Source organism: Acanthisitta chloris, unplaced genomic scaffold (genome assembly GCF_000695815.1).
Source record: "Acanthisitta chloris isolate BGI_N310 unplaced genomic scaffold, ASM69581v1 scaffold79, whole genome shotgun sequence".
Taxonomy (NCBI): Eukaryota; Metazoa; Chordata; class Aves; order Passeriformes; family Acanthisittidae; genus Acanthisitta; species Acanthisitta chloris.
In genome coordinates this window covers 1-25,166 of record NW_008691780.1, presented here as the reverse complement: position 1 = coordinate 25,166, position 25,166 = coordinate 1, and the positions used below count along the sequence as shown (strand labels likewise).

The 25,166-nt window shown below is 39.0% G+C and overlaps 1 protein-coding gene across 1 annotated transcript in view; it reads right to left on the bottom strand.

The window, feature by feature from the left end:
• The window catches only part of PPP2R2C (protein phosphatase 2, regulatory subunit B, gamma), a 132,275-nt gene extending 107,333 nt beyond the window's left edge, over positions 1 to 24,942 (bottom strand). The window contains exon 1 of the mRNA XM_009082343.1: positions 24,800 to 24,942. Within this exon, the coding sequence (XP_009080591.1) occupies positions 24,800 to 24,869 (70 nt within the window). The 5' untranslated portion in view covers positions 24,870 to 24,942. The remainder of the gene's footprint in view (positions 1 to 24,799) is intronic.
• Between the last annotated feature and the right edge of the window lie 224 nt (positions 24,943 to 25,166).

Here is a 25,166-nt window from a genome sequence, read left to right as displayed (position 1 = left end):
GAAAGACGAGGAGGAGAAAACTGAACAGATAAAAGAATTTCTTTTATATTCAGGATATTATGGTTATGGTCACAGAACTATGGGCAACATTACCAAGCACTGCAGGTTATCTATAATGAAAACATACACCTCAAAAGGGTTATTGAAAAGGCAGGGAGGGAAGGCAGGGGGAGGATCATCAAATATACACAACAGATGTGTGCATGCTAAGCTCCTATCTTCAAAATTGCTGCTACAGGTCTATTTATTTAACTTATTACTACAGAAGCACACAGCAATCCTAAAGCATTCAGAATAGGAAATGCATAGCAGAGCAGCTTATGTTTCAATAACAGAACATGCTGTTTCCCTCAATCAGATTTCAAAGAGGCAGATGAAAGAGAAAACATTTAAAATTAAATGCAAGACCTTATTCTGATTTAAGGGGGAAAAGAAGCCTATTTGCAAATACATAGATATATACACATACATACTGCAAAGTGAGAGATTCATTGCCTTAGCATGTCCTTTTCTGTGCACCCACTCCCATGCTTTATTTTTCTGTAAATGCAGTGCTGAAGGCATCAGCTTGTATAAAAGGGCAACAGCTGTTCAGCTCCTGGCATGACAAGGATTTCCTGCCCCTATGGTACTCAACAAGGAGTAAGGTGATCCTAAAAGAGTGTACCCTACAGTTTTACTGTTACAGTCTCATCTTCCTTCCCCTTCCCACTATTCATCTCTGTCTCCATCCCACTATTCATCACATATTTTTAAGCGGCATCTAACATTTCGATTATACTCAGTCCTAGACATAGCCCATGGAAATCTTCACTTTGCTGAAACTGGTAATACTGACTTCAGTGAAATGTTTGGTTTCATACCACAGTGCTCTCTGCCCTCTAGCATAGCACTGGATCTTGTGAAAGAGTGAGCAACAACAGAGATTTTTCCATGTGACCCAGTGATCAGTTTAGATTTTATATATACTTGGCTCACAGAAAGAAAGAAAAAGATACACTTTGCTGTCCAGATGAAGCCCAATGTAACTGGTGACACACTCTCTGTAGATGATGCAAACCAAGATCTCCTGTTTTACAAGGAAAATTCTAATCTAAACTATAAGCCCCAGCCAGGTGAGAAGTAAATGTGCTTGCTGGCACTGTTTATAAATCTTTCCAGGATGGGAGAGGGTTTGGTTTTGGTTTACAATGGCTTTGTTTATTTGTTGATATTAACCACTCCTCCACTCCCATTTCCACGCAGTTCTACAGCCAGCTGCCTGAAACAGCAGTTTGTTTTGAACACTAACACTACAGAACTGACCCTGTGAACACAGAAGACTTATTCTGTATCTAATATTAAACCAGTAGCATCTCCTTCATTCATGTCCTATTCCTGTGAAGGCAAGTCAACAGCAGGGTCAACATGTGGAACAGATCTCTACAACACAGCCTCAGCTCTAAGCAGAGTGTCAGTACACAGGCTCTGTGTAGCCAAGCTAACAGCATAAGCAGAAGAGTATAAATATTAGGAAGAAAAATACCATAATGAGGAAAACACTAGAATATAATGGTCTCTGTCAGTGTGAAACCAGCAGCACCATGGCAAGGCTTAATTCAAAGCTCAACTCAAAGCCTCTTTCACCTTGTGTTCCTCAGAAGTTCTCAGCTCAAAAGCAGCATGAGACATGCTGAGAACTTGTGTCAGATCCCACCGCAAGTTACAAGAAAACACACACTTGCAACATCCACAGCAATGGAGATTACACCACACAGGAAATCCCTATACATTTACAATGAGGTTCAAGGGAAGAGGCAGCAAGTTCACAGTGCACAGTCACTGCACTGTCAGCTGTAACACCAGGGCAGGCAAAGTATGCAGGCTGTAAGATCACTCAGGACATTTTATGGAGTGGGGGATGCAGAAGAAAGGAGAAGGACGGAAGGAAGAAGTAGCATCAACATTAATCTAGTCACACCACCCTACAGGGCCCCCAAAGGTCTTCCAGTGTCCTCTGCCCCACCAGGGACAGCATAAACTACCAGGCAGGAATGGGGCAGGAGATGACATTGAATCACTTCCAAACTGGTCTTCAATCTATTCCTTACCATTCAGAACTGGGCAGCCAAGTCTCAATTTAAAACAAACAAAATAAAACTAACCCAAAAACCTGCCAAAAAATCCAACCAAAAAATACTCTTTACAATTAAAGTCTCCTATCCAATTACACATCAATTCTTTTGAATATTTGTTCATAGTTCTGGAAGTTGAAGAATCCTGTCCCATTGTGCTCTGACAGAAATAGGCAGCCTTCACTCCAGCACTCCTACAAAATTAATTATGATAGCACAGAGATTCCTCTCTCACAAAATGACACTGTTGGTGTAAACACTTCTAACTGTTATCCAGAATAAATGTTTTAATTCTAAATTTCTCTATACTGTTCCCATCCTAGAGAACAAACAGGATATTGCTCTCCCATAGTGCTCACAAACTGCCAGAGTACATTGCTTCATTCTCTCCCACTTAATTAGCAAATTAATTTTTTTTCTTTTCAACAAACCACAGAGCAATATAAATGACACTATGTCATTCAGCACTTCACACACATATCCACAAATAGGATCTTGTAAAGTGTTAGAGCAAAATCTCTAAATTTCTGCCATCTCACAGAATCATAGAATTTATGGGTTGGAATGGACCTTACAGATCATCTAGTCCCAATCCCCTGCCCTGGGCAGGGACACCTCCTCACTAGATCAGGTTGCTCAAGGCTCATCCAACCTGGCCTTGAACACTGCCAGGGTTGGGGCAGCCACAGCCTCCCTGGGCAACCTGTGCCAGTGTCTCACCACCCTTAGAGTAAAAAAACCTTTTTCTCATATCCAACCTAGGCTTTCCCTCCTTCAGTTTGAACTCATTACCCCCTGTCCTATCATTGCAGTTCCTAACACAGAGTGCCTCTCTGAGTCCCTTGTAGGCCCTTCAGATAGTGAAAAGTTGCTATGAAGTCTTCACACACTCTTCTGCAGGCTGAACAGTCCCAACTCCCTCAGCCTGTCCTCAGAGAGGAGATGCTCCAATCCTCTTAGCAACTTTGTGGCCTTCTCTGGACTTGCTCCAACAGTTCCATGTCCTTCCTATGTTGAGGACACCAGAACAGTACACAGTATTCCAGGTGGGTCTCACCAGAGCAGAGCAGAGGGGAAGAATCACCTCTTTTGACCTGCTGGTCCCTTCTCTTCTGATGCAGCCCAGGATTCAATTGGCTTTCTGGGCTGGTAGCACACACTTGGTCTTAAGATTCCATCTAACAACTCAGATTTTCTTTTGCCTTTAAGTTCAGATCAATTTCCTTCAATTTTAATCACTTTTTTTCATTACAGATAAATTTTAATCAATCCCTTCACTTTTATTGAAGTGCTTATTCACATGCATCTGTCCTTTAAAGCAAATTGAGTTTTCTTTTTCCTGAAGCATTTTCGTCAGTATTTTTTTAAAAAAAGAACGCATTTCCTAATTTGCTTCATCTCCCTAGAAGAGCCTAAAGTATTTGATCAAGAAAAAGAAAGTCTACAAAAATCCACAGCCTCCTGGCACAACAGCCATTAAAGTGCAGGAGAAATTCTCTATCAGTTTCAAATTGAGTAGAATAGTAGATTTCAAATCAAATAGAGTACATGAGCCTAAGAAACTGCAAACATTATTGAAACACAAACCTTCCTTTTGCCACAGAAAAATGTCACAATTCTAGGATCTCGGTATTTATTCTGCTAATTTTTTATTTGCTGCATACTGAAGTAGAAAAATCTTGCTGAAAATTTAGATTTCATCAATCTCAGTACTCTTGAGCTGTTAAGTCTCACAAGTCTTCCTCAGAACAGAAGAATGACGAAACCAAAACCACTTCACATGGGGTTTTGTAGTTGATCTGATGGTTTGACTTTATGAAAACTCAACTCATTAGAAAGCCAGGATTTTATGGAAAGCAGAGGATGATGGGTACCTGTATTGTATTTGTCATGATGATAATCAGATGGCATTCTCATAATTCCCCTGAAAGAAGATTTACATTCTGTATCACCTTTCCATTTTTGTCTGCATATCTCATCCCGTGTATGCAGCTTTTTTCTGTTAAACTATTTCCAACATCTGAGTTCAAACACAGCTACAAGATTAAAAATGACACTCTCAAAAGCAATTTCAGTGGGCTACAATTTCCTAGGCACTCCAAAGAAAATAATTAAAAGGCTGAAATTGTTACTGTGGGATTTGGGGGACTATTTGCTTGTTTGTTCCCTGCACAGAGTCTGCTATAAATACATATTTCCAGATTATCTGCATTACAGGAATATCCAAAGTCTCGGGCAGGGTTGGCTTCATGTGTGCAAACAGAGAAATGTATTTCCTGCTCTGTAAGAGTTCACAATGGTCCTGCAATGAATTCCATGTGTGGAAACACCTGAACCTTTACGGATGCCATAGTAGTGCTGCAGACTACTAAATAAATACAAACCCAAGCATTTTTCATATACACTGTTATACAGCTGTTGATTGATAATGGTCTCCTGGTCACAAACTGCTGGACTAAAACTGCCAACATAGAGATTAATGAAGGGTGAAAAAACAGTCTTTCACAAAACCCAGAGAGACAGGTGACAAATTCCTTCCTATAATCCCAATAATTCTAAATAGCAACATGTTAGAAGTCTATGATAACTACCTGGTAAATCTATGAAATCAGTTGCACAGCCTGAGAGATGAGCAATGAGCTTTCATTTCTGATGTCTTTGGTACTCTGGTCTCCCTTTTACTTACACATGCCACTGGCATAAAGTTTTGATTACAAGGAATTTCCTTCTGCTGCATCTCAGCAATTTATTTTTAGAAGTCTGTTGCTGACACGTGAAATGTTTCTAAGTGCATGAAATAAATTCTTCCTTTTGAACAATCCAACATTACACAGTTCCTTCCAGCTCATCACACACAGACCAATGCACTCTACCCTAGCTCCAAACCTGCTAGGGAAACACTTTTCAAGACATACCTCCAGGAGACTGGGAATAAGCAAAGTCCCTTCTGGATTACCTACATATAAAACAGAGATCTATATTATCTTCACAGACAGAAAGACAAAAAAGAAACAACATTTTAGCACGGAGCTTTCTCAACTCTGACTATGCAAAGTTCACACAATATGTAATGTGAACATAAATTGTTTCCTACTCCTTGTTTGCAACCTCTGCCTCTGGCACTTGACCCAAAATTCTGACTGTGTTCCTTCAGCTCTGTTACCTAGTGGTCAGTGAAAAAAAAATGAACTTGTGAATTGAGCCTGAAGCCTCAAACCAGCTCCCTGTAATTCAGGAAATATATTTATAAACCCCCTCCAAAGATTGGTTTAACTTTCCTCTACTCCCAGTTCCTGGACATAACCAGTGAGGCTATACAATCACTGGGCTATAAATGAATGTAAAGACAAGTCGATAAAGTGGAAGCTGTTAAGATAGGGATCTAGTGCCAAAGTCTTTTCTCATGTGACCAGTCACAGTGGAAGCAACAGACTTACACCAGTTAGGACTCAAGGATGGAGGTTGTAAGGATTATCCTCCTTTAGGTTGCTCTGGGTCATACACTGGTTTGCAAGTATGCTCCTTTAGGTCACCATTACTCAATGTAAATATGCAGAAAAATCAGACTCTGCATTAATTAGTATTCACAGAAAGCAGATGCAGAGCCAGAAAGATGAATGCAGTACGAAGAAAACAGTGTGAAGAAAACAGTCTCTCTGACCATTCTTTTGTGTTTGTACTGACAACGATTTAACTGTATTTTTGTACTTGCTCTTAAAATAAAGTCTATTATTTTTTAAAAAAAGGTTTCATTGTGACAAGGTATATAATTGTCTTCCAAGGTTTACACAGCACAGAGGTAGGTTTGAGCTGAAATTCTGGACTCAGTTCACACAGGTGTGTGGGAGGCCAACTCTGGACCTCTCTACAGCTTTGTCAGTGTCAGGAAGAGATTACCAATCTGCATTCAAAAGAGCTTACAAAAAAAAAAAAAAAAAAAAATCAAACCCCTGTGATTTATAGGCACCATACAAACATTAATTAAGGTGACTTATTAGCAAATATGCCTAATATACTTCCTAATGCCATGTATTGTCACAACAAGGACCACCAAACTGTTCTTTGCTTAAAATGAATTTATGGATCAGCCAGAAATTACTTCCCAACAAGACTTTATCACTCATTTTAATTATGAGTCAAACCCTGTACCCTTCCTACCCTGACAGAATAAATGATTTAGCTGTATATGGAATAAATGCTGTTCTGATTCACATCCTTTAAAATAAAAAAAAAAAAAAAGAAATCCCTTCATGAAGTCTATTTTGGTTAGGAAAATATACTCTTATTCTACATCTTGCAAAAACAGAGAGGAATGCTGAATTTATACAATTATTGCATTGTACTACGTTCTCTTGTTATCATACCTGTTTACAAATAGCCATAGAAATAGAGTTAAACAGACCTATGGGCCTCAACTACAAAGGTCAATCAATGCACTGCAAATCCTTCACACGTTTGAAGCTCCAGAAGTAATTCACCATGCTCTAGCAGCATTGCTAAGCCTTTGTTTCTATTTTCTCAACTGTATTTCTATATTTAAAGATGCAAATTTTACAGAAAATAGAACACCACTTACTGTATTTGAAGCATGTAGTACTTAAATGAATCCAGGAATGTGTATTGAAAATTCATTTGCCAAACTTGTAAGCACTCGTTATTTTTGTTCTGAAAACTTGCATCAGTCACTAATTCCTCTCACATAATTTATCACAAGTTTCTGGTTTGGATGACAACTATCTATTGTAACTACAATACAAACTCATTATTTTCATATAGTGTAGAATGCTACATGTCTAACTTCAGATAGGCAGATTTCATTAACTGTAAAATAATCTAAAAAGGAACATTGGTTTACCAGCTTAATTGGTGTTAATATCTAAATTATGTAGTAATTATGAAAAGAGAAAATCTTAAGATATGGATTTGCGACAGAAATCTAATAGTTCATTTAGATAATGGAAACCAACTTACACTTTCTTATCAATTCTTGGTGCATTTCCAAGCATGCCTCCTGGTCTAGTGCTCTAAAGCTTCTCTTGTATACACAGCTGCCACCAGTGACTGCTCTTCTGTACCACATTTACAACCAGGCTGCATTCAGTTGTTCACATGCCACTTTGGAGACATGTACACAAAGCATTGACAAAGTCTCTGAAAACAAAACCGTGCAAAAAGAAAAACTGCAAAGGTGCCATCCAACCACAAAGAAATATCAAAATGTGACAGCAGTCAAGCACAAAGATGCAACCTCAACGACTCCAGCCCACATGGTCTCATGATACATAAACTGGTTATCTGTTAAGGACTGGTGGTTCACTCAAGACAAGGGGTTGGCCTTATCCAACAGCCTGTCCTGCAGGCAGTCACTGCATGGACAGAGACTCTTCCACCCACTCACCTCCAGAAGTGACCTCTTCAGAACTGGGTTGAGGAACATTGGCAGGACAATGTGGGGAAGCTTGCATTGCTGCCGCCCTTGCTATACCTGTCCTGTGGAGAAATAGAGGACTTAATTTCCAGGGCTGTCAGTCAGCACCTGCCACATTACAAGTGAAGGAAAAAGAAATTAATTTGACAATGCCTGCTTTCAGCAAGTACATTTCAGGGCGTGGTGAAGAACCCCTATTTCCTACTGAAGCAGTTGCATTACTTCACATCTTCTGTGGTGCTCCATTTGTCTGCCTGGCCAGCAAGTTGGATTCTTTGGTTCATGAGCTGATGATGCTCTTGCCAGTTACCTATATAGCAAGCTGAGATATGGTCATTGAGAATCAACCTCAACATAATAATTAAGAAAATCATGTTTAAAATAATCTCTCAACTCTGACTTGAACAAGTAACCATCGGGAAACTCTCCCTTCTACATCCCTTTCAAAATTGCAATTTTCTGTTCTTTACACATTTCCTTTACATAAACCATTACTATATGAATTGCCTAACAGAGAAACAGTTATTTTGCTTCGTCTACCAAACCCATTCCATAGAGGCATTTTACTTCCACGTAAATCTAACTAAATTAAGAATTGATACTAGCAAAGAACCTTTTCCTTTGTAAAGAAAAAAAGGAAACTTTCTGCTGTTCTCATGGTTTCCAACTAGGACAATGGTTTTCAGCCACCAGATTTTAGTGTGACACATACAAATGATTTGTATATACCAAAGTGCAGTCCACTAGAGAGAGAAAGAGACAAAAATAACTCTATCTGAAATACATGAATAAATCATTCTTTTTCAGCATGGTAATGAATGCAATGTTTTACAATTTCAAAATCAATTCTCTGAAGCCTTACTGAAACGAGTGTGTGTGTTCCAAAAGTGATCCCTGTGTATCTTCCAGGAGTATCATGATGGATTTTGCTGGAGGAAATGTCAACTTTAGACCACAAGGACTGGAAGCTAATGACCAACCGTTTCTTCTGGTATGAGTGTGAACTGAATACTGATGTATTCCGTACAAGCAGGAACAACTTCTCATAATTAATTGGAAACATCAGCCTGCATTGCATTTGCTTAACTTTGGTCAACAGCAATGCTAATCTTGCCAGTGAACTGAGAGACAAGCCAAAGCCTATACATGTGAGGTTTATATATAATTCAGAACTGCTGAAAAGCATTGAAAGCAAGCCAAGAAAATTATGATTATAATATTATTGCAGAGCAACTCTACTAAGGAAAAACAAAACAAAAAAAAGAATAAAAAACCTCAACACTTTTATTGCATCAATTATTTAAGCTGAAGAGTAAATGTAGGGGTAAATAGACTTGTATACTCCTTATTTAGGCAAAACAGACCTATGCATTGCAAACTTACTTAGCAAAGAAGCCAGACAGCAAGTTTTCTTTATTTTCACTTTCATTTTTCTATTTGACACTCTATACTGTTTTCCTCTTTATAAAGTTCCCAGTTTCCAACACACTAAGCACTTCAAAGCAACAAAAGGGTTAGTGTCCCTGAATATCTACTACTTTGGAATATGAATCCACTCATCTATGGATGCAGCAGTGGATTCCGCAGTGGCAACATTCAGGTAGTGCTTGAACATAACCTTTCCCATTTCCTGCAGGTGTGAGAGAAATGTAGTCCCACTTGGGTCTCTCCAACCAGCCTTTAGCTGGTGAAGAAACATGAGACTGACAGATAAATCATATCAGTCATCACTGTTAGGGAACCCATACTTACATTCCAGCATCCAGAAATGATATTGCTAGTACCTCAATTTTAATGGATAGTCTCCACAGAAAAGAAACAATGGCAGTTTCAATATATTACATGCTCTGGGGCTTTGCTAAGAACCTATGGGTTCTTTTAATGCAAGCTAAAAGGAATATTGATTTTGTTCAAGTTCACTGCACACTAAACACAATTTCACTGTTGCTATTTGAGATATCAGATATAAATTCCATCTTTCTCACTAAGAAAAGAATCAGCAAGTCTGTCTCAAAGCAGAAATGTGTAAGGTTCTTTGGCATATTTCAAACAACCTCGGGAGCTGGAGGTAGCCAAAAACATACATTGATTCATGGAAAAAAAACATACAGAAAATTCACTTTGGTACCAGCCAAGCTTTGGGCATATTCACTGTGCATTGTGGACTGCAAGACATTGCCAATCGAAAACATCCATAGTGATATAACCAACAATACAAACTCAGTGCTTCACCTCCAAGTCACAAACTAAGGGAAGACAAGAAATGGCCATAAAGAAAAAAACATTAAAATTCTAGATGGACCCTGAGTAACTTCAAGAGGTTCAACAAGGAGAAGTGCAATATTCTGCAGCTGGAGCAGAGGAGCTCTACACATCTGGATGAAAAACAACTGGCTGGAAAGGACCTGGGGTTGCCCTGGATGCTAGGCCAAATATGAGCCAACAGTGGCTTCACATCAGCAAACCATATGCTGGGCCAACACTAGGAAGAATGTGGGCAGAAGAAAGAGGGAAAGCACTCTCTGCTCATCACTGATGAGCCTACACTATGAACACTGTCACAAGAGTTCAGTACACTTCCACAAGTGACCAGACCAGATTATAATAAAGTTAAACACTGTTTTTAGACTGATTAATTGAAGCAACTGATTCTGCACTTGGCCTGTAATCCCAAAATTACAACTCTGCTAATTCTTCAGCCATAATCTATTCTTTGATAATGGGTTAATCTTTCAGGTAATGCCTCAACCCAAGAACTCTGGGATGTTCCTAACAGGAATCACCTACTCCAGGAAGACTCTTCATCAGCTTAAGTATTTACCTAAATGCTCAGCACAACGCTTAGAAAACCTACTGTGTCATTATGATACAACCACAACACGAACTTTCTGGAACCTGAAGTACAATGTGAACCTAACAAATAAGCACAAACCCAAAAGGATCTGAATGGGCAGATGGAAGTGGAAGAATTATTGTTTACTTAAGACACACATTTTTTAGGGTTTTGGTGGAGATAACTCTGAAAAGTACCTGTAACAAAGGAAAATTATTTAAGAGCTAAAACTATGTTACTGACATTCATGAAATATCCTGTAATTTTTTTCAGAGCTTTAATTATACCTTTCATGCTACTCATGCATTAAAAGATGTTCTGGTTAGCATTAATTTGAATTATATTGCAACATAAATTAATACAACTTAGACACATTTATCAGCCCTTTAAATAACAAACTGATGTGTCCAGGCAGAATATTCTTGAAAAGAAGAAAAAGACATACAATTAAAACCTGAACCGCAATTACTTTGCATTTCAGAAAGTTAAAAAGTAGCCTGAAGCAAATTACCTCAAAGAGAAAATCTGGAGAGCAGTTTTGCTTCAAGCAAAGGCTTAACAGTATTTAAAAGGAAACAATATGCAGCGCGGGTAAATCTTATAGCAGGCAAAAGGGTCAAAGAATAATAAATAGGCTGTAGTCAAGTTAGTATAAATCTGAATGCATTAAGCTCCTAAGGAAACTTGCAAAGAGAGTACTAAGGTCACAGTATCATTTTAACCCTAATTATAACCTTAAATTTAACAGATGTTATGCATGAGAATTTCCAAGTAGATTTCCTAACTCACTATGCAAAGGAACAAAATAAGAATTTCTAAATAGTTAGAACAGCTACAGAAAACCTGCTCTTTTGGTAAAAGAATAGCATATGGTTTGCTGATGAACGGGATTGCAGTAAACCCTATGAACTAACAAATCCAGATAATTTTAGGTCCCAGAGATTTTTGTGTGAAACTGCAGAAGACACTTGCATTTCCTGACAGTGTATAGAAAAATCTAAGCCTTGTAGAGTCTAAGATTGCTGAATATGGTGGAGTTAGACCAAATTTTCACCTTTACCTCTTTTTGTCCTAAAGAACAAAACCAGTAATGGCATCAAATCTCTGAAGATCCAGCACACTGAGACTGCCAAAAAGGGGTTTGATAAGCAATTACTTTACCTATTCCTGCACTGAGCCCGACAAACTCCTCAAAAAAACCTCTTCCAGTATCAGGGGTTATGTACTACACCCCCACACTATATACAATGTGGTCCTGATGACAAAAGTAACTAAGGTTACTGTACAAAGTAGTTAGAATGAAGAGATGTAGAGATTAAGATAGCTGAAGAGATGTATAGAGGAAGAACAGATGTAGAGGTGAGGCACTGGAATAGGTTGCCCAGAGGAGTTGTGGATGCCCCATCCTTGCAACTCTTCAAGGCCAGGTTGGATGGAGCTTTGAGCAACTTGGTCTAAGTGGAAGGTGTTTTTAAGGTCCCTTCCAAGCCAAGCCATTCTATGAGATTCAAATCATGACTCAAAGCACAAACAAAACATGTGGGGTTTATATACATCCATATATTCTTATGGACTTACAATATATGCATTGAGTAGAGCGATGCAAAGCCAAGAAAAGCCATGAACCCTGATCCAATTCCACTAGAGGCAGTGGCAAGTTCTCAACAGACTTTCTTGGACACTAAATCACAGTTACATACAGGCTGCAACAACCTGTCAGGATTTTAAAGAAGGCATTGCTGCTGTTTGATGGAAACACAGATCTTAGTGTCTTAACAAAACTAAGTAGTGAGTTTCAGTTGTTTAAAACCAACCAGAGGAGAAAAAATAAAACTGAATTTAAGGAAAAAACCCCAATACAACTTCCATTATTTAGTCACTTCCAGTTCTACAGTAGAATGGTAAACTTCAAAAAGGAAACACCACTAGCTTTTCCCTTCTGATAACATGGTAAAAGTCCTGACCCTGTTCTTCAAACAAGTCTGTTGATACTAACCTATTTAACTGGGACCTTACCCAGTAAGCCTCCCAGGCCTCCCCCAAAGTCAGAAATCCCTTTCGAGTAGAATGATGCAGAAGTAGGGACTCCAAGTTTCAAAAAGACACACATCCCCTGTACCTAAGGGTCACCTACAGATGAAATAATTAATTAAGTCCAAGATGATTTTAAGTCATGTCTGTGTCCTTTAACGACAGTAAAAGAATGATCCTGAGTGTCAGTTCCAGGCCTTGCACTCATAAGATTCAATAGATATATGTACAGAGAGCAGAAAGAACTCAGCAAAGAGTGCCAAATGAATTATGGTTTTGGCTGCGTTTAGGTTTTTTTTTTTCAATAAAGATCTCTGGAGCTTGAAGAATAACAAGTACTGAAGATAAAAGCCAAGTATCACTACAATCAAATCCAGCAGCAAATGGAAAGAGAACAACTGTAGCCAAGGAAGGAATTCTGCCTCCTTATTTCTCTCCCCAGCAGTGCTTGGATCTACATATTCCTGACTTCTCCAAAGTCTGAGCAGGGACTATTACTTCCAGAGGGAGAAATGTTGAGAATTTAAAGCTTTGAGGTCCTGCTTGAAGAAAGATGGAACAGTTGCCTTCTGGCAGGAATTAAAGCTGGTACGGAAATTTCACAAAAGGAATTAAAAGATGGTCTGGAAAGTGGCCAAAAGGAGATCAAAGGAACTTTAGCAGCACGAAGACACATACCAGAAGCACATGAAAGGGAACATCAAGGAACACCATTAGGTTTGAGAAAGTATCTGTTGCCTGGGTTGTGTGAACCAGGGGAAAATGTGAATTATTCCTGTGTGATATTTAGTCCAAAAATATCCATGCTCTCTGGTATAATTTCCAGTCTTGACCACATGTCAGACATCTCACAGAACAGATGCATTTTAGATTCAGCCCAAATTTTGAACTGTAAGAACTGAACAACACATCCATCTTCCTGTTCTTCACGTGTGGTATGTTACTGGACCTGAGATTCAGATTAAGGGAAAAGCCAATCTGATAGTTATCCGTGAGTTAAAACATATTAAACACAGATAAACTACAGCTCATGCCTTGATTTATGGTGGTAAATATTTATGGTGGTAAATATATAATAGAGGCAAGAGTAACCAGTTACGATATAGAAACACACATCCATGGATATGATCTGGGTAGCCCCAGAGTTGAAAAGAGGAGCTCTGGGAATTCTGAGTTGGATAAACCCTAAAGGGAACTGTTGGGTTATTGTTTTTAAGAGCTATTAGGGTGAACAGGTGTTTTACCTCATCTCTCCTTCTGCCCTATGTGCTATTATTGAATTCCGTTCATGCTTCCATCAAATAGAAGCAGTTTTTCAAAAATAAAATAAAAACAAAATCTTTCTGTGCTCCAACAGAAGGTTTCTCAGTGGGCCAGAGCACACGGAACAGAAAAAACAATGACTCTACATCAACTCATGAGAACCACCACTTACACATTACAGCACAAGCCTTCAACAAACTCCTTGTCCAGGATGAACAAACTCACAAAATTATTATTTTCAGGTGTAATAACTGTGCTTAAGTTTGCTGGAACTGCTAGTGTCAGGTTCCATCCATGATGGCAGGTCCTAGTTAAAATGTTTAGGTATCTCTTGTTGCCACATGTAGCGAAATCTCATCTAGCTACCTTGTATTTATTTTGGATGCAGGTATCAGCACTACTTAACTAATATATCCTCCCTTGCCAACTCCTACAGGGTTTCATGTATACAATAAAACCTCAGATTCTGGAGTCACGATTTTTACACTGCAGAGCAAAACTGCAAAAGGCAAAGAACAGGAGCACTTCTATTGTTCAGCTCTGAAAGCAGACTCTGGTAAATTCTTTTATTCCTTTCCTCAAGCTCAATTATTTGGATTCTATTGTTGTGACAGAACATATCTGCTCATATATGCTCAGACAAATTTCTCAATGGAGATTTCTAGATCAAAGGTGACTTAGCAAGAAGGACATTAAGATCTTAGAAATATTTGCAAAACTGAATATTTTATCTGCAAAATTTAATATTTTTAAAGTAAACTGTGTAAATTCAACTGCTAACAATAATATTACTGAATTCAGTCATTAAAATGTAAAATATAAGAACAGCTTCCTGTGCTAACCTCAATAAAACAACATCCATCAAGTCTCATCTGTAATAACCAGCCTAATGTTTGTTCTGTGGAGTCCAGATTGCTAATTCCTCTCATTTACAACAACTTCCTGGCTTTCAGGAACAAAAATCATTTTCTGTCTAAATATACTTACACTTAACAAACAGAAATGAATCCCTCAGCAAACAACTCTCCACATTGGCAATCATCTTTGTTAGTAATTATTTATAGCCCAGAAGCATCAAAGCTTTCTGCTTTCAGATTTAACATTACTACTATTAGTACCATTTCCCAGGTACATCCAGGATAGCTGTCAAACATTCAAAGAATCATAGAATCATAGAATCAATCAGGTTGGAAAAGACCTCCAAGATCATCAAGTCCAACCCTACTGTGGTTACTAGACCATGGCATTAAGTGACACGTCCAGTCTCATCTTGAAAACCTCCAGGAATGGTGAATCCACCACCTCCCTGGGCAGCACATTCCAATGCCTGATTACTCTCTCTGTAAAAAATACCTTCCTAATATTTAACCTAAACCTCCCCTGACAGAGCTTGAGTCTGTGCCCTCTTGTCCTGCTGCTGGTTGCCTGGGAGAAGAGACCAACCCCCACCTGACTCCAACTTCCTTTTAGGTAGTTGTAGAGGGTGATAAGGTCTCCCCTGAGCCTCCTCTTCTCCAGGCTAAACACCCCCAGCTCCCTCAGCCTCTCCTCATATGAGACATTCTTCCAATATAGCTTGTATTGCCTCCTTCCCTTCTACTGTGCAGAAATATTGCAAAGACCCTTATAACACAGTGGTTTTGAAGGAGCATCACAGTAAGCTTCACTACTCCAAGTCTTTAGCACGCTGACTGAACTGGTGCACATCTAACAGGCTGCAGGAGCAGCGATGGGACCCTGATGACACAAGGCAACTCTGCACCTGCAGAAGACAAGCACAGCCCACAGCAACCTCTGCTCTCAAGAGCAGGCAGGTGTGGTATTTCCCTCTCTGCTAGCAAGGGACAAATTTTAAACCAGGCCAAGTTTGCTGACATTTTTGGAGAAGCTTATATTGGTGGCTAACCAGTGCCTCTCTTTCACTCTGTTCTGGTATCTCCCCTGCAAAGCAACAGGCTCCAACAGTGGCAGAGAAGGAAAGATGGGACAACCTTGGCTGCAGCTGACAATTTGCTGGCAATAGTTGCATCCATATCAATTTCAAAACAAACCCCAAATTTTAAATACCTTGAAATTATTTGAAGGTATGAAAAACTAAAGAAACATTGTCAGTGATACAACTTAACCAAAACACTGGGAAAAATCAATGCAACAAACACCTGTTTGTTTGTACTCTATACAAATGACATTCAGCAGTAACTTCTGCAGGACAGTTCAACATTAAGGCAACTAAAGGCCTTTACTTGGATGTAATGCAAATTCTTGCAGCTAGTAAGTCTTTAAGTTTGTAACATCACTACTGCAACTGCCTTGGTTTAAATCTAGTACCTTTGTAAGACTTGCAGAGTAACACAAAGGACCTCTACATGATTCATTTTTCTGAAATGCATGTGGAAGCACAGAAATACACACCTAACCCTGGAAGATAAAATTCATGCCCAAGCAATCCATTTTTTCAGAAAGCTGCAGCTCATCACCACCACAGAGGAATATCAGAAAGGCAAAGACACTGCTGCTCACACCATGGTATAAGGAAAGTTTTGTTCCACTCACAGCCAAGTCTCACACCCCTGTTTGGCAAACACTGACGAAAAGAGTCTGTGAATGATATGGCATTTGAAAGACATATAGTGCCCTACATACAAACTCTTCCTGTCCCATCTCTCAGTGCTGAAATTTCCCCCTATCCACTCTAATACTTCTAGATTCACATTTTTCCTGTCCCATCTCTCAGTGCTGAAATATCCCCCTATCCATTCTAATACTTCTAGATTCACATTGCAAGCCTAGCAACAGGAAGGAATACAGACACACGAGAAAACACGTGGTTAACAGTCACCCACAAGACTTCTGTGAGAATTAATATGTACAAAAACACAAGTGCACACAACACACACATATCCACTTTGCACCTGAGCAACAAAAACAATCACCATCCATATGACAATTACTTGACTCTCAGCATCAGACACTCCAGGAATTTCTGTAAAATGTAATAATTCACATGTACCTATTTCAAAGATGCTGAGATGTGAATTCTGCTTTGAGCTTCACTGCTGATTAAAGAGAATATACTTGACCTAAATCTTCCATTTAAAAGAAGACTACAGAACACACATCTGACTTCATCTTGTGCTGGTTATTCCCACATCACAGATCTGCATGCAGAAATAAAAGAAACCAAACCAAGCAGGGTGTCAAACTAACATGTAGCATGACAAGAGTCTCATGTGCTACCTTGGCAGCCAGTTTTCCCCTGCACTTACCAGTCAGTCCACTGTACCTATTTGTTGAGTTTTTCTAATTAATCATTATTACTGAATTTATTGGTTGAATTTCCTCTTTTATCACAGTGCAATGAAGAAATAAAGACATTCTATCAGAAATTATTTATGAAATAATGGCAGACAGGTCCTGATTTACAGCTCTACATTTGAAAATCCTGGAAAGATTTATTAAAGACCTTGTGCCAGGTTCTATCAGGAACTAAAACCTCTCAAGTAAGAGAACATGAGGTTGTATTAACTGAGTAAAAGTTTAGAAATAAATTATTGAAAATTGGTGACCAGCTCACTGCTCTAAAACCATTTTTAGTTTCAATTTCAAATGCTCATTTAACATTTTAAATTAAGGAGAAATATTAAGGAGCCATTAGAAAACTGAGAGAAGGAAATAAGCAATCTTTAATTTTGATTCAGCTTTGATGATCTTTATTTCTACTAGACACTGGCCCAACAGGCAGAGCATGCTATGGCTGTCTTCAATGCACACAGTACTATTACAGGCAGCATTAACCTCAGAATTTACACAAAAGGTGTTATTTTGTACAGTCATCAACTACTTGCAATGCCTGAGTCACACAAACAACAAAAGCACCACAAACGGGAAGACGCAGGGTGACAATAATTAAGCTCTAATCAGACTTGAGTTGAACTGCAACTAGAGGATAATAAACCAACTCTCAGTCTTTTACTTTCTTCTGTAGTCTAAGTAAAACACGTAGATGTCATATTATTTTACAACATAGATGTTTGGATCCTCCTCTTCTGTTTTTAAGCAGACAGATCAGTGAACATGAAAGAAAAAGACACTGCTATATTTAACAACACAGATCCCAAACCCCTGTCATATTAGCAATTCACAAAAGTCACTGAACTGCATGACACATTGAGCTGAAAGATTTTATTAGGAACTAAGTCCCTTAATGTACATTTTCATTACTTGCCTTTGCACTGGCAAAATACAGTCTGCTCTCATTTGCATTCCAGTAGTAACAGGTACAAGAGTTTTTCAGCAAGGAAACATTCCTGAGGAAAGGAACATTCTTGCTGTATATAAGGCTGCTTTGCTAGGTGGGGTTTTTGTTCTTGGTAAAGAACTGGAGAACTTTCACCAGGAACCATTAATATAGACCACATTCATTACTAAGGGGCAAGCTTAGCATTCACCTAAGAACTACAGAAATCGCTGATAAAGAAAGGGCCTTAACATGGCTAGAAGTTCATTTTCTTTCTTGATTAAACCAAAAATCCCCAAAATTACTTCATCTTATTTTCTGAGGTTATTACCTACTCTACCATCCTTTCCCTGGCCAAAACAACTACAGTGAGATTAGCCAGCAAATACTTTGTCTTCTCTTAGCATATACTCCTCAACACAAAGCCTTACTATAGTGGCTGAAATAAACTGTGGAAGGAAAGCCTCAAAGATACAGAAATGATGTAGTAATGCAGCTAAGTAGTAATAATTGGTTACCTTTATATGGCTGTAATAAGAGTCATCTCTTCTTCTGTTCTAAAATATTCAGAATTATTATATTGTGTTTCACATTTTAAACTGATGCAAGAATGGTAAATATATGATACATTGCTGAAATGTCTAGCACCTACATAGGAAACAAAATATATTTCAAGGCCAGCTCTCTTTTCATAGTGCTGTGTACACTAAATAAACTGCTCCTGTGGTGAACAATGACACTGACTCTACCTGTACAGTGTTGTTTAGTTTTACATTATTCAATGCTTTTGAATTGTCAGTTTCAATTAGAAGAAAACCTGGCACAGACAGGAGCTTGCATGGACCACATTTTATGCCTGCATTTTATCTCATACATCCACTGCACTGCTGACCTCCTGAACTTCCATTTTTAGGGTTTATATGTAGCTGAATCTATTACATATCACAGTTATATAGTTCAATAGACTACTAAAACATTTCTAGCCTGCTGGCAGCTGACAAAAGCTCCAGATTAGTCCAAGTGGGTTCTTTTGCAGCTCTGTGTACTCACTGTCATGGAAGGAGATTGGCTTGGTTGTCATGTAGCTAATATTCCAGTTTCTTTTGTTAATAAATTGTACTCATATCTCTGGGACCTCTAACACTAAACAGCCACTAAATATTATTTAGTGAGGGCAAGATCATCTGTTGCTTATATATGTATGGAAAGAGAGCCAAGGTTGCCATCAGTCCCTAAGGGCAACCCACCAAAACCAGTATGTTAGCATTAGAGATCTGTGCCTTGGCAAATGGAGAAGATTGCAGCCCGGTTTAATCACAGATGGTTACATTTTACTTATGACACTGGAAAATAATTGTCATGTGGAGGCATGACATTAAATGAAGATCCAAACCAAGTTCACCACATGCCTTTCAGGCATGTCCTGTAGTTCAGGGTGGCTTGAAGTGCTTACTTAGGAGGATCTAACAGCCAGTCCTTAAAACAACCACATCCTCGAAGAGGCAGGTGGTTTGAGGAGGCAGTAACAAACTAACACTAATGTGTCCCTGCTCTCTGTGAATGCTGGGAACAGCAAACTAAGAAACCCCAAAATCCCACTCTAGGATCAATGGTCCTAGTCCCACTCCTGATTACGATTTCTTCATAAAGCAGATTTGGCAAGTAAAATAGGGACAGTGAATATTATGAGTGCCTAACAGATGTAATAAGAAAATTCTGTCAAAGGACTACTTTGAATATGTAGTTGGTATTGCACCATGACAAGCATTGCTGACAGTGTAATTCACTTTGAGTAAATCTAGATTGCTTTTTCTGGGCTTGTCAGAATGAATTGCTGCTCCATGTCACCCATACAGATGTTGCCTTAAATAGAGGTGCTATGCAGATCCAAGCTTTAAGCAGCACCAGTGTTTGATTTTCCTGCACGCTGACCCACACATCCAGTGTGAGTGAGCAAACAAATAGAGCTTCTGTGCTAGTCAGTGTGACAGCAATGCTCCAGCCCTGCCTTCATGGCTTCTCCCAACTAAGCTGCATGAAGAAAGATTACAAAGTCAGCAACATCACTTGGATGGAATAAACCTTATTAATCCAAATCTTCAAGGCTACCCACAACATTCATTTGAATATCATTGTGAATAAAAGAACCAAATCCATGCACAAAAAGACATAACTATATCCTGTTTAACAAGGGGCAAAGTTATGCTTTAACAAGGTTTACTCTGATTCACTCGACTTGAGGAAAGAAAAAGATAACACCAGTGACTAGACTAAGAATAAGCAAAAATTTCTAGGGTCATTCTAAAACTGTTTCTAAATGAGTGCTGTCAAAAGATAAAAATCATCAATATTCACAGCCTAAATTCTGAATTGCTGGTGGTTGAGAGAGGAAGAGTTACCTCTTGCAGTCTTCTTACTAAGCAGAAATAAGTGAACTAGATCCACTGATGGTGAGCCTGAGCCAGTAGAATGGTACCTTTTCACTACATTCATCCAATACTCTCAGGTATTAAGCTTTTATTCAAATTATATTTTAGATGTTTATGAAAGAAAACATCACAAATAAATTTCTTCTTGGAAGGTGAAAATAGATAACTTCATTTTGATTACTGAAGAAGAGAGATACTAATTTCTTTAGTTAAGGGGAAAAAAGACACTAAAATCTCTTTCATTATGTAGTTAAGGGGAAAAAAGACACTAAAATATGTTTCATTATCTGCAGAGGATTTTCCCTTAAAATCATTAGGGAAAAAAGGCTTTTTTCATCCTCCAAAATAAATGTTTCACATGGTTGTGATTCAATATGCTTTACACTACACTGATAATTCTCATTATTCTTCAAATGTCATATTTGAGGAGGTTAATACACCGTTAACATGAGTAACTTTTTCATGGAAGTTAAGCCATATGGAACCAACAGGCACAACTTGGCCATATAAATGACTGGGTAGTGCAGGTCATCTTCTGCCACACTGCACCAGGGCAACTCCACTGGCTTCACTTGCATGCCCAGGCCTAAAACAAGGGAGGAACCTGTCCCTCTCTAGAAAATCAAAGTAGAAACAACTTTTTAGTCCTTCCCAAAACAGGGATATTCCATAAAAAAGAAGGGATCAATTCATATACTAGACTTGCCTGCATGCAATCTGCAACATGCCTTCACCACCAGAGAAGATTTCTCCTAATAAATTTGGAATCATGGAGGCGAACCATATCTTTTAATATAGTTTGCTAAGAATAGTGAATTTTGTTCACTATTTCTCTGTCAATTATGAAATCTGTAAAAGACAGAGTAACTGAATTAACATGACAGTTGGTTAGAGGAGTGGCACCATTGATTCCTACAACTTTTTGCCCCTGCCAGGAATATAGCAACCAAACCACACAATTTGCTGTTCTGCATCAGATCCTGAGTGGTTAACCCTATGGCCCTGAGACAGCAAACACATCAGCAGTCTTGTCAGTTTTACCATTAATCTCAAGCACAGGTAACATCAAGGGAACTCTAGGAGTGAAGGACATTCTCTGTCCCTAAAGCACACAATTCTCCTTTATCCCCCTTCCCCCAACTCCCTGTCCACAATTTTCTTGCCATCTCCCCAAACAGACTCTGCCTGTAAGTAACGAAGGATCATGTTTCTCCCATTCTGCCCATCTTCTTTTTTTCTCCTCTCTTCTCAGTGCTCTTACAGTTGCTGTGGAAATAATACACCGTACTGACCCACCACCTCCTGGGCAGCTGGTTCCCACAGCTGTGGTGCAAAAGGCAATTAAGATAAAACACAGCTCAGCAATGAATCACGAGCCTGAACAGATCTCAGAGGTCATCTAGTCCATTCCTCTGCCCCATGGGAGGCTCAGCTATCCCCATGTCATTTCTTACAGACATCTATGTCACCTGCTTTTAAAAACTTCAGTGACAGAAATTACACAAGCTCCCTAGACAATATATTCCTGTGTTTCACCACCTTCACGTAGAAGTAGTTTAATCTTTCCTCACAGGCCACATTTTCTAGGCCTCAGATCTTTCTCCTCTCTTTCCTCACCAGTCTCACCAGGTCTTTTCTGTTTTCCCCACACAAACAACTCCAGTTAAAGCAGTTTCCTTCAAAAATCACTTTTGAAAGTGATCATTGAAAACCTTACTATATATTGCTGCTGGAATTCACAGAATCACAGAATAATCAGATTTGGAAGGAATCCTTGAGAATCATCTAGTCCAACTCTTGGCCCTGCACAGAACATCCCCAAGAATCACACCCTGTGCCTGGGAGTGTTGTCCAAACACCTCTTGAACTCTGTCAGGCTTCGTGCTGTGACCACTGCCCTGTGGAGCTGTTCCAGTGCCCAACCACCCTCTGGGTGAAGAAACTTTTCCTAATTTCCAACCTAAACCTCCCCTGACACAACTTCAGACCATTCCCTTGGGTCCTGTCACTGGTTGCTAGAGAGGTCAGTGCTGCCCTTGCACTTCCTTCTGTGAAGATGTATCACCTTTTTCCATTGTGCAACTGTAACATAATTTTAAGACTTAATGACAAAATTATTCAAGTCCTGCTTGTTTTAACTCCATTGGGTTTATTACAGATGTGCATGTGTAACAAGAGAAACAGCTCCAGGCAGTCACTGCCGTGTGACGTGTGTCCATAACGTCTATTACCAGAAACAGTAGAACATCAACAGCATAACATCAAATCAAGGAATTGTTGAGATGTAAAAACCAATTCAGTTTTCCACAGTCAAGGCAAAGCCATGTTTGAGACAGCTAACACCAATGCTACAAAATAATGACCTATCAGAGAGATGAAATTTGACTTTGCTCAAGCAATCAGTTTCATTAGGAACACACTCAGCCCACTAGTGAGAGCAGAACAAACCAGATTTGGCTCACAGCTTTCCTATACCCTGAATTCACACATCATCTGATTACTTGGGCTTTTTTAAAATCACTGAAGAAGTAAAAGAGGAAGAGAAGTAAGGCAATACTATAGTTAACTCACATCTTTTTTATTATTGCTAGCTTTACTTTCCTCAGGGAATATTTAGAGGAAGAAAGTGCATAAAAGGGTTAGAAATAGCTCCTTTTGTTAATTAATTTAGTCTGCTGCATGGACCAGCAAGGACAGAGGACACCACTTACCAAGCTTATAATACTCTGAAAATGAGATAAAATTGCAATTATTCACAGACAACAATGAATTGGTAACTTCTCTAATACACTGGACCAAATACAAAGTATTTCTTTGTTTTAAATAGTGGATTACAAAAGACTCCAAAAGAAAGATCTGGATTTGACCCCAAAGAAGCATAAGAAATTGACACATTACTGCCTTTCTATAGGCATATTGCTACAAGCAGCACCAAACATGTCACAGGACCAAATGCAAGGACTGTGCAAGGACTACAGGCCTTTACAGATGAGAAGGGTTAAAGATTGTTTCACGGAGCCAAATCTTTAAGCAAGAAAAAAAAAACACAACAGAACAAACAAAGCACATTTTAAGCATCAGTTTAACTTATGTATTCATTATGCATTTTAAAGTACATCAATGAGATATGAAAATTTGTGATGCTCCTTTTTGAGCTGAAGGTGTCCCTAGAAAAATTTCACAGATAAATCAGTTCCCTTATGATTTCCAAGATCTTTTAAAAGGTGTGGCAACGTCAGATAACAGAATTTTATTATGCCCGACTAGCTGAGCATTCCCAACAAGCACTACTCTAGTCAGAGCTGAAGAACTAACACTTTGCTACTGAAGGTTTCAAAATCAGAAGTCAACATATTTCATGATGACTTCTGATCACAGGGAAAATATAAGACAGGCCAACATTGATATTCAAGGTATATTTTGCCCCATTTCAGGCAAAAACTTCCAATCATCAATAACCAAGAGAGCGTTAGCTGATTCCATTTCAGGATGCAACATGGGAGTATTAAGTGACTGAGCATTGATCAAATGACGACAGAATCTGGAGACTGAGTCTCAAGTAGTATTGGTTGACCCTGACATTAAGTATGTTCACACATTATATAAGCCTCTGAAGTACTGTTTCTGCTGCTGAAAAGTGCTGTTGAAACTCTGCACATACATATTTGCAAAGTCAAACACCTACAAATACATTTCTCCTGTTCAAACAATCTTAAAATGGCCTACTCTTAAACCAACTTTCTGGCAAGGAAATACAGAGCAGTACCTGACCCAACCATTTCACTGTTCTCAAGGTAAATTCTCTCAGCATTTAATGTGGGTCACCTGCAGCAAAATTTCTTTTTATGTAATAACTCACCAGCCACTGAATGATTTAAAATGAAGGTGCCTTTTCTTTTCCCATGTACCTTGCACATACACAGAGGATGGAAAGAAGGCAGCAGTATTTCAAAAGATGATGCTTACATATCCCTTCTAAACGTGTACAGTTCTCTAGGGAACAATCAGCTCAGCAACGTCTGTAATGCTCAGGCTATAATTACCAAAATGAGATGCATAACCTTTATTACACCAGCAAACAGTTAACTTTACAGATTATTTCTCTTACTTCGGTGCTCTCAAATCTTTCATCTTTTTTTTTAAGTAATCAACTGCTTCCAATCTTCCACACTGCAGCTACTGTGCATCCAATGCCAGATGCTGCACACCTCACTAGCAGAAACTCAGCACAATGCAAGACCTTCTCCAGCCCATATAGTTTCATATACTATTGCAGCATGACAGAATGCCTTTAGGATTTAGCAAATCCAAGCAGATTCTGTTGCTGTATCACAATGCTTTGAAATCCCTCGTTTCAAAAAGGAAAAAAAAAAAAAAAGAAAAGGAACAGCCTACATCTCCAAACGTGACAGTGGCATAGAAAAACGCAACGCAAGGAGAGAATAACGACAGTATTTATGTTACCTTCAGTCACATAGTTGTGGTCTCGCAGAAAGCTGTGGTTAATTTTCCGTGTGTCCGTGTCCTCGCCCATTTACAGCAGGATTACTCAGCATGCCTATCCGCAGTGGACTGATAGCATCAGCAGAGGTCGTCGCAAGAGCACCATCCATACTGCCACTGCCTTAGCAGAGGCGGAGAACACACCGGGCCACTGAGCACAGCATAATGAGAGCCAGCGCAGACTGGGGGTGCGAATAACGACCGGGAAAAAAAAGGAAAAAAAAAAAGAAAAAAAAAAAAAAGGAAGAAAAAAGAAGGGAAAAAAAAAAGTCGCGGAGAAAGCCGGAGGGAGAAGATGCTCCGAGAGATGCAGAGATGCAGTGGGGAG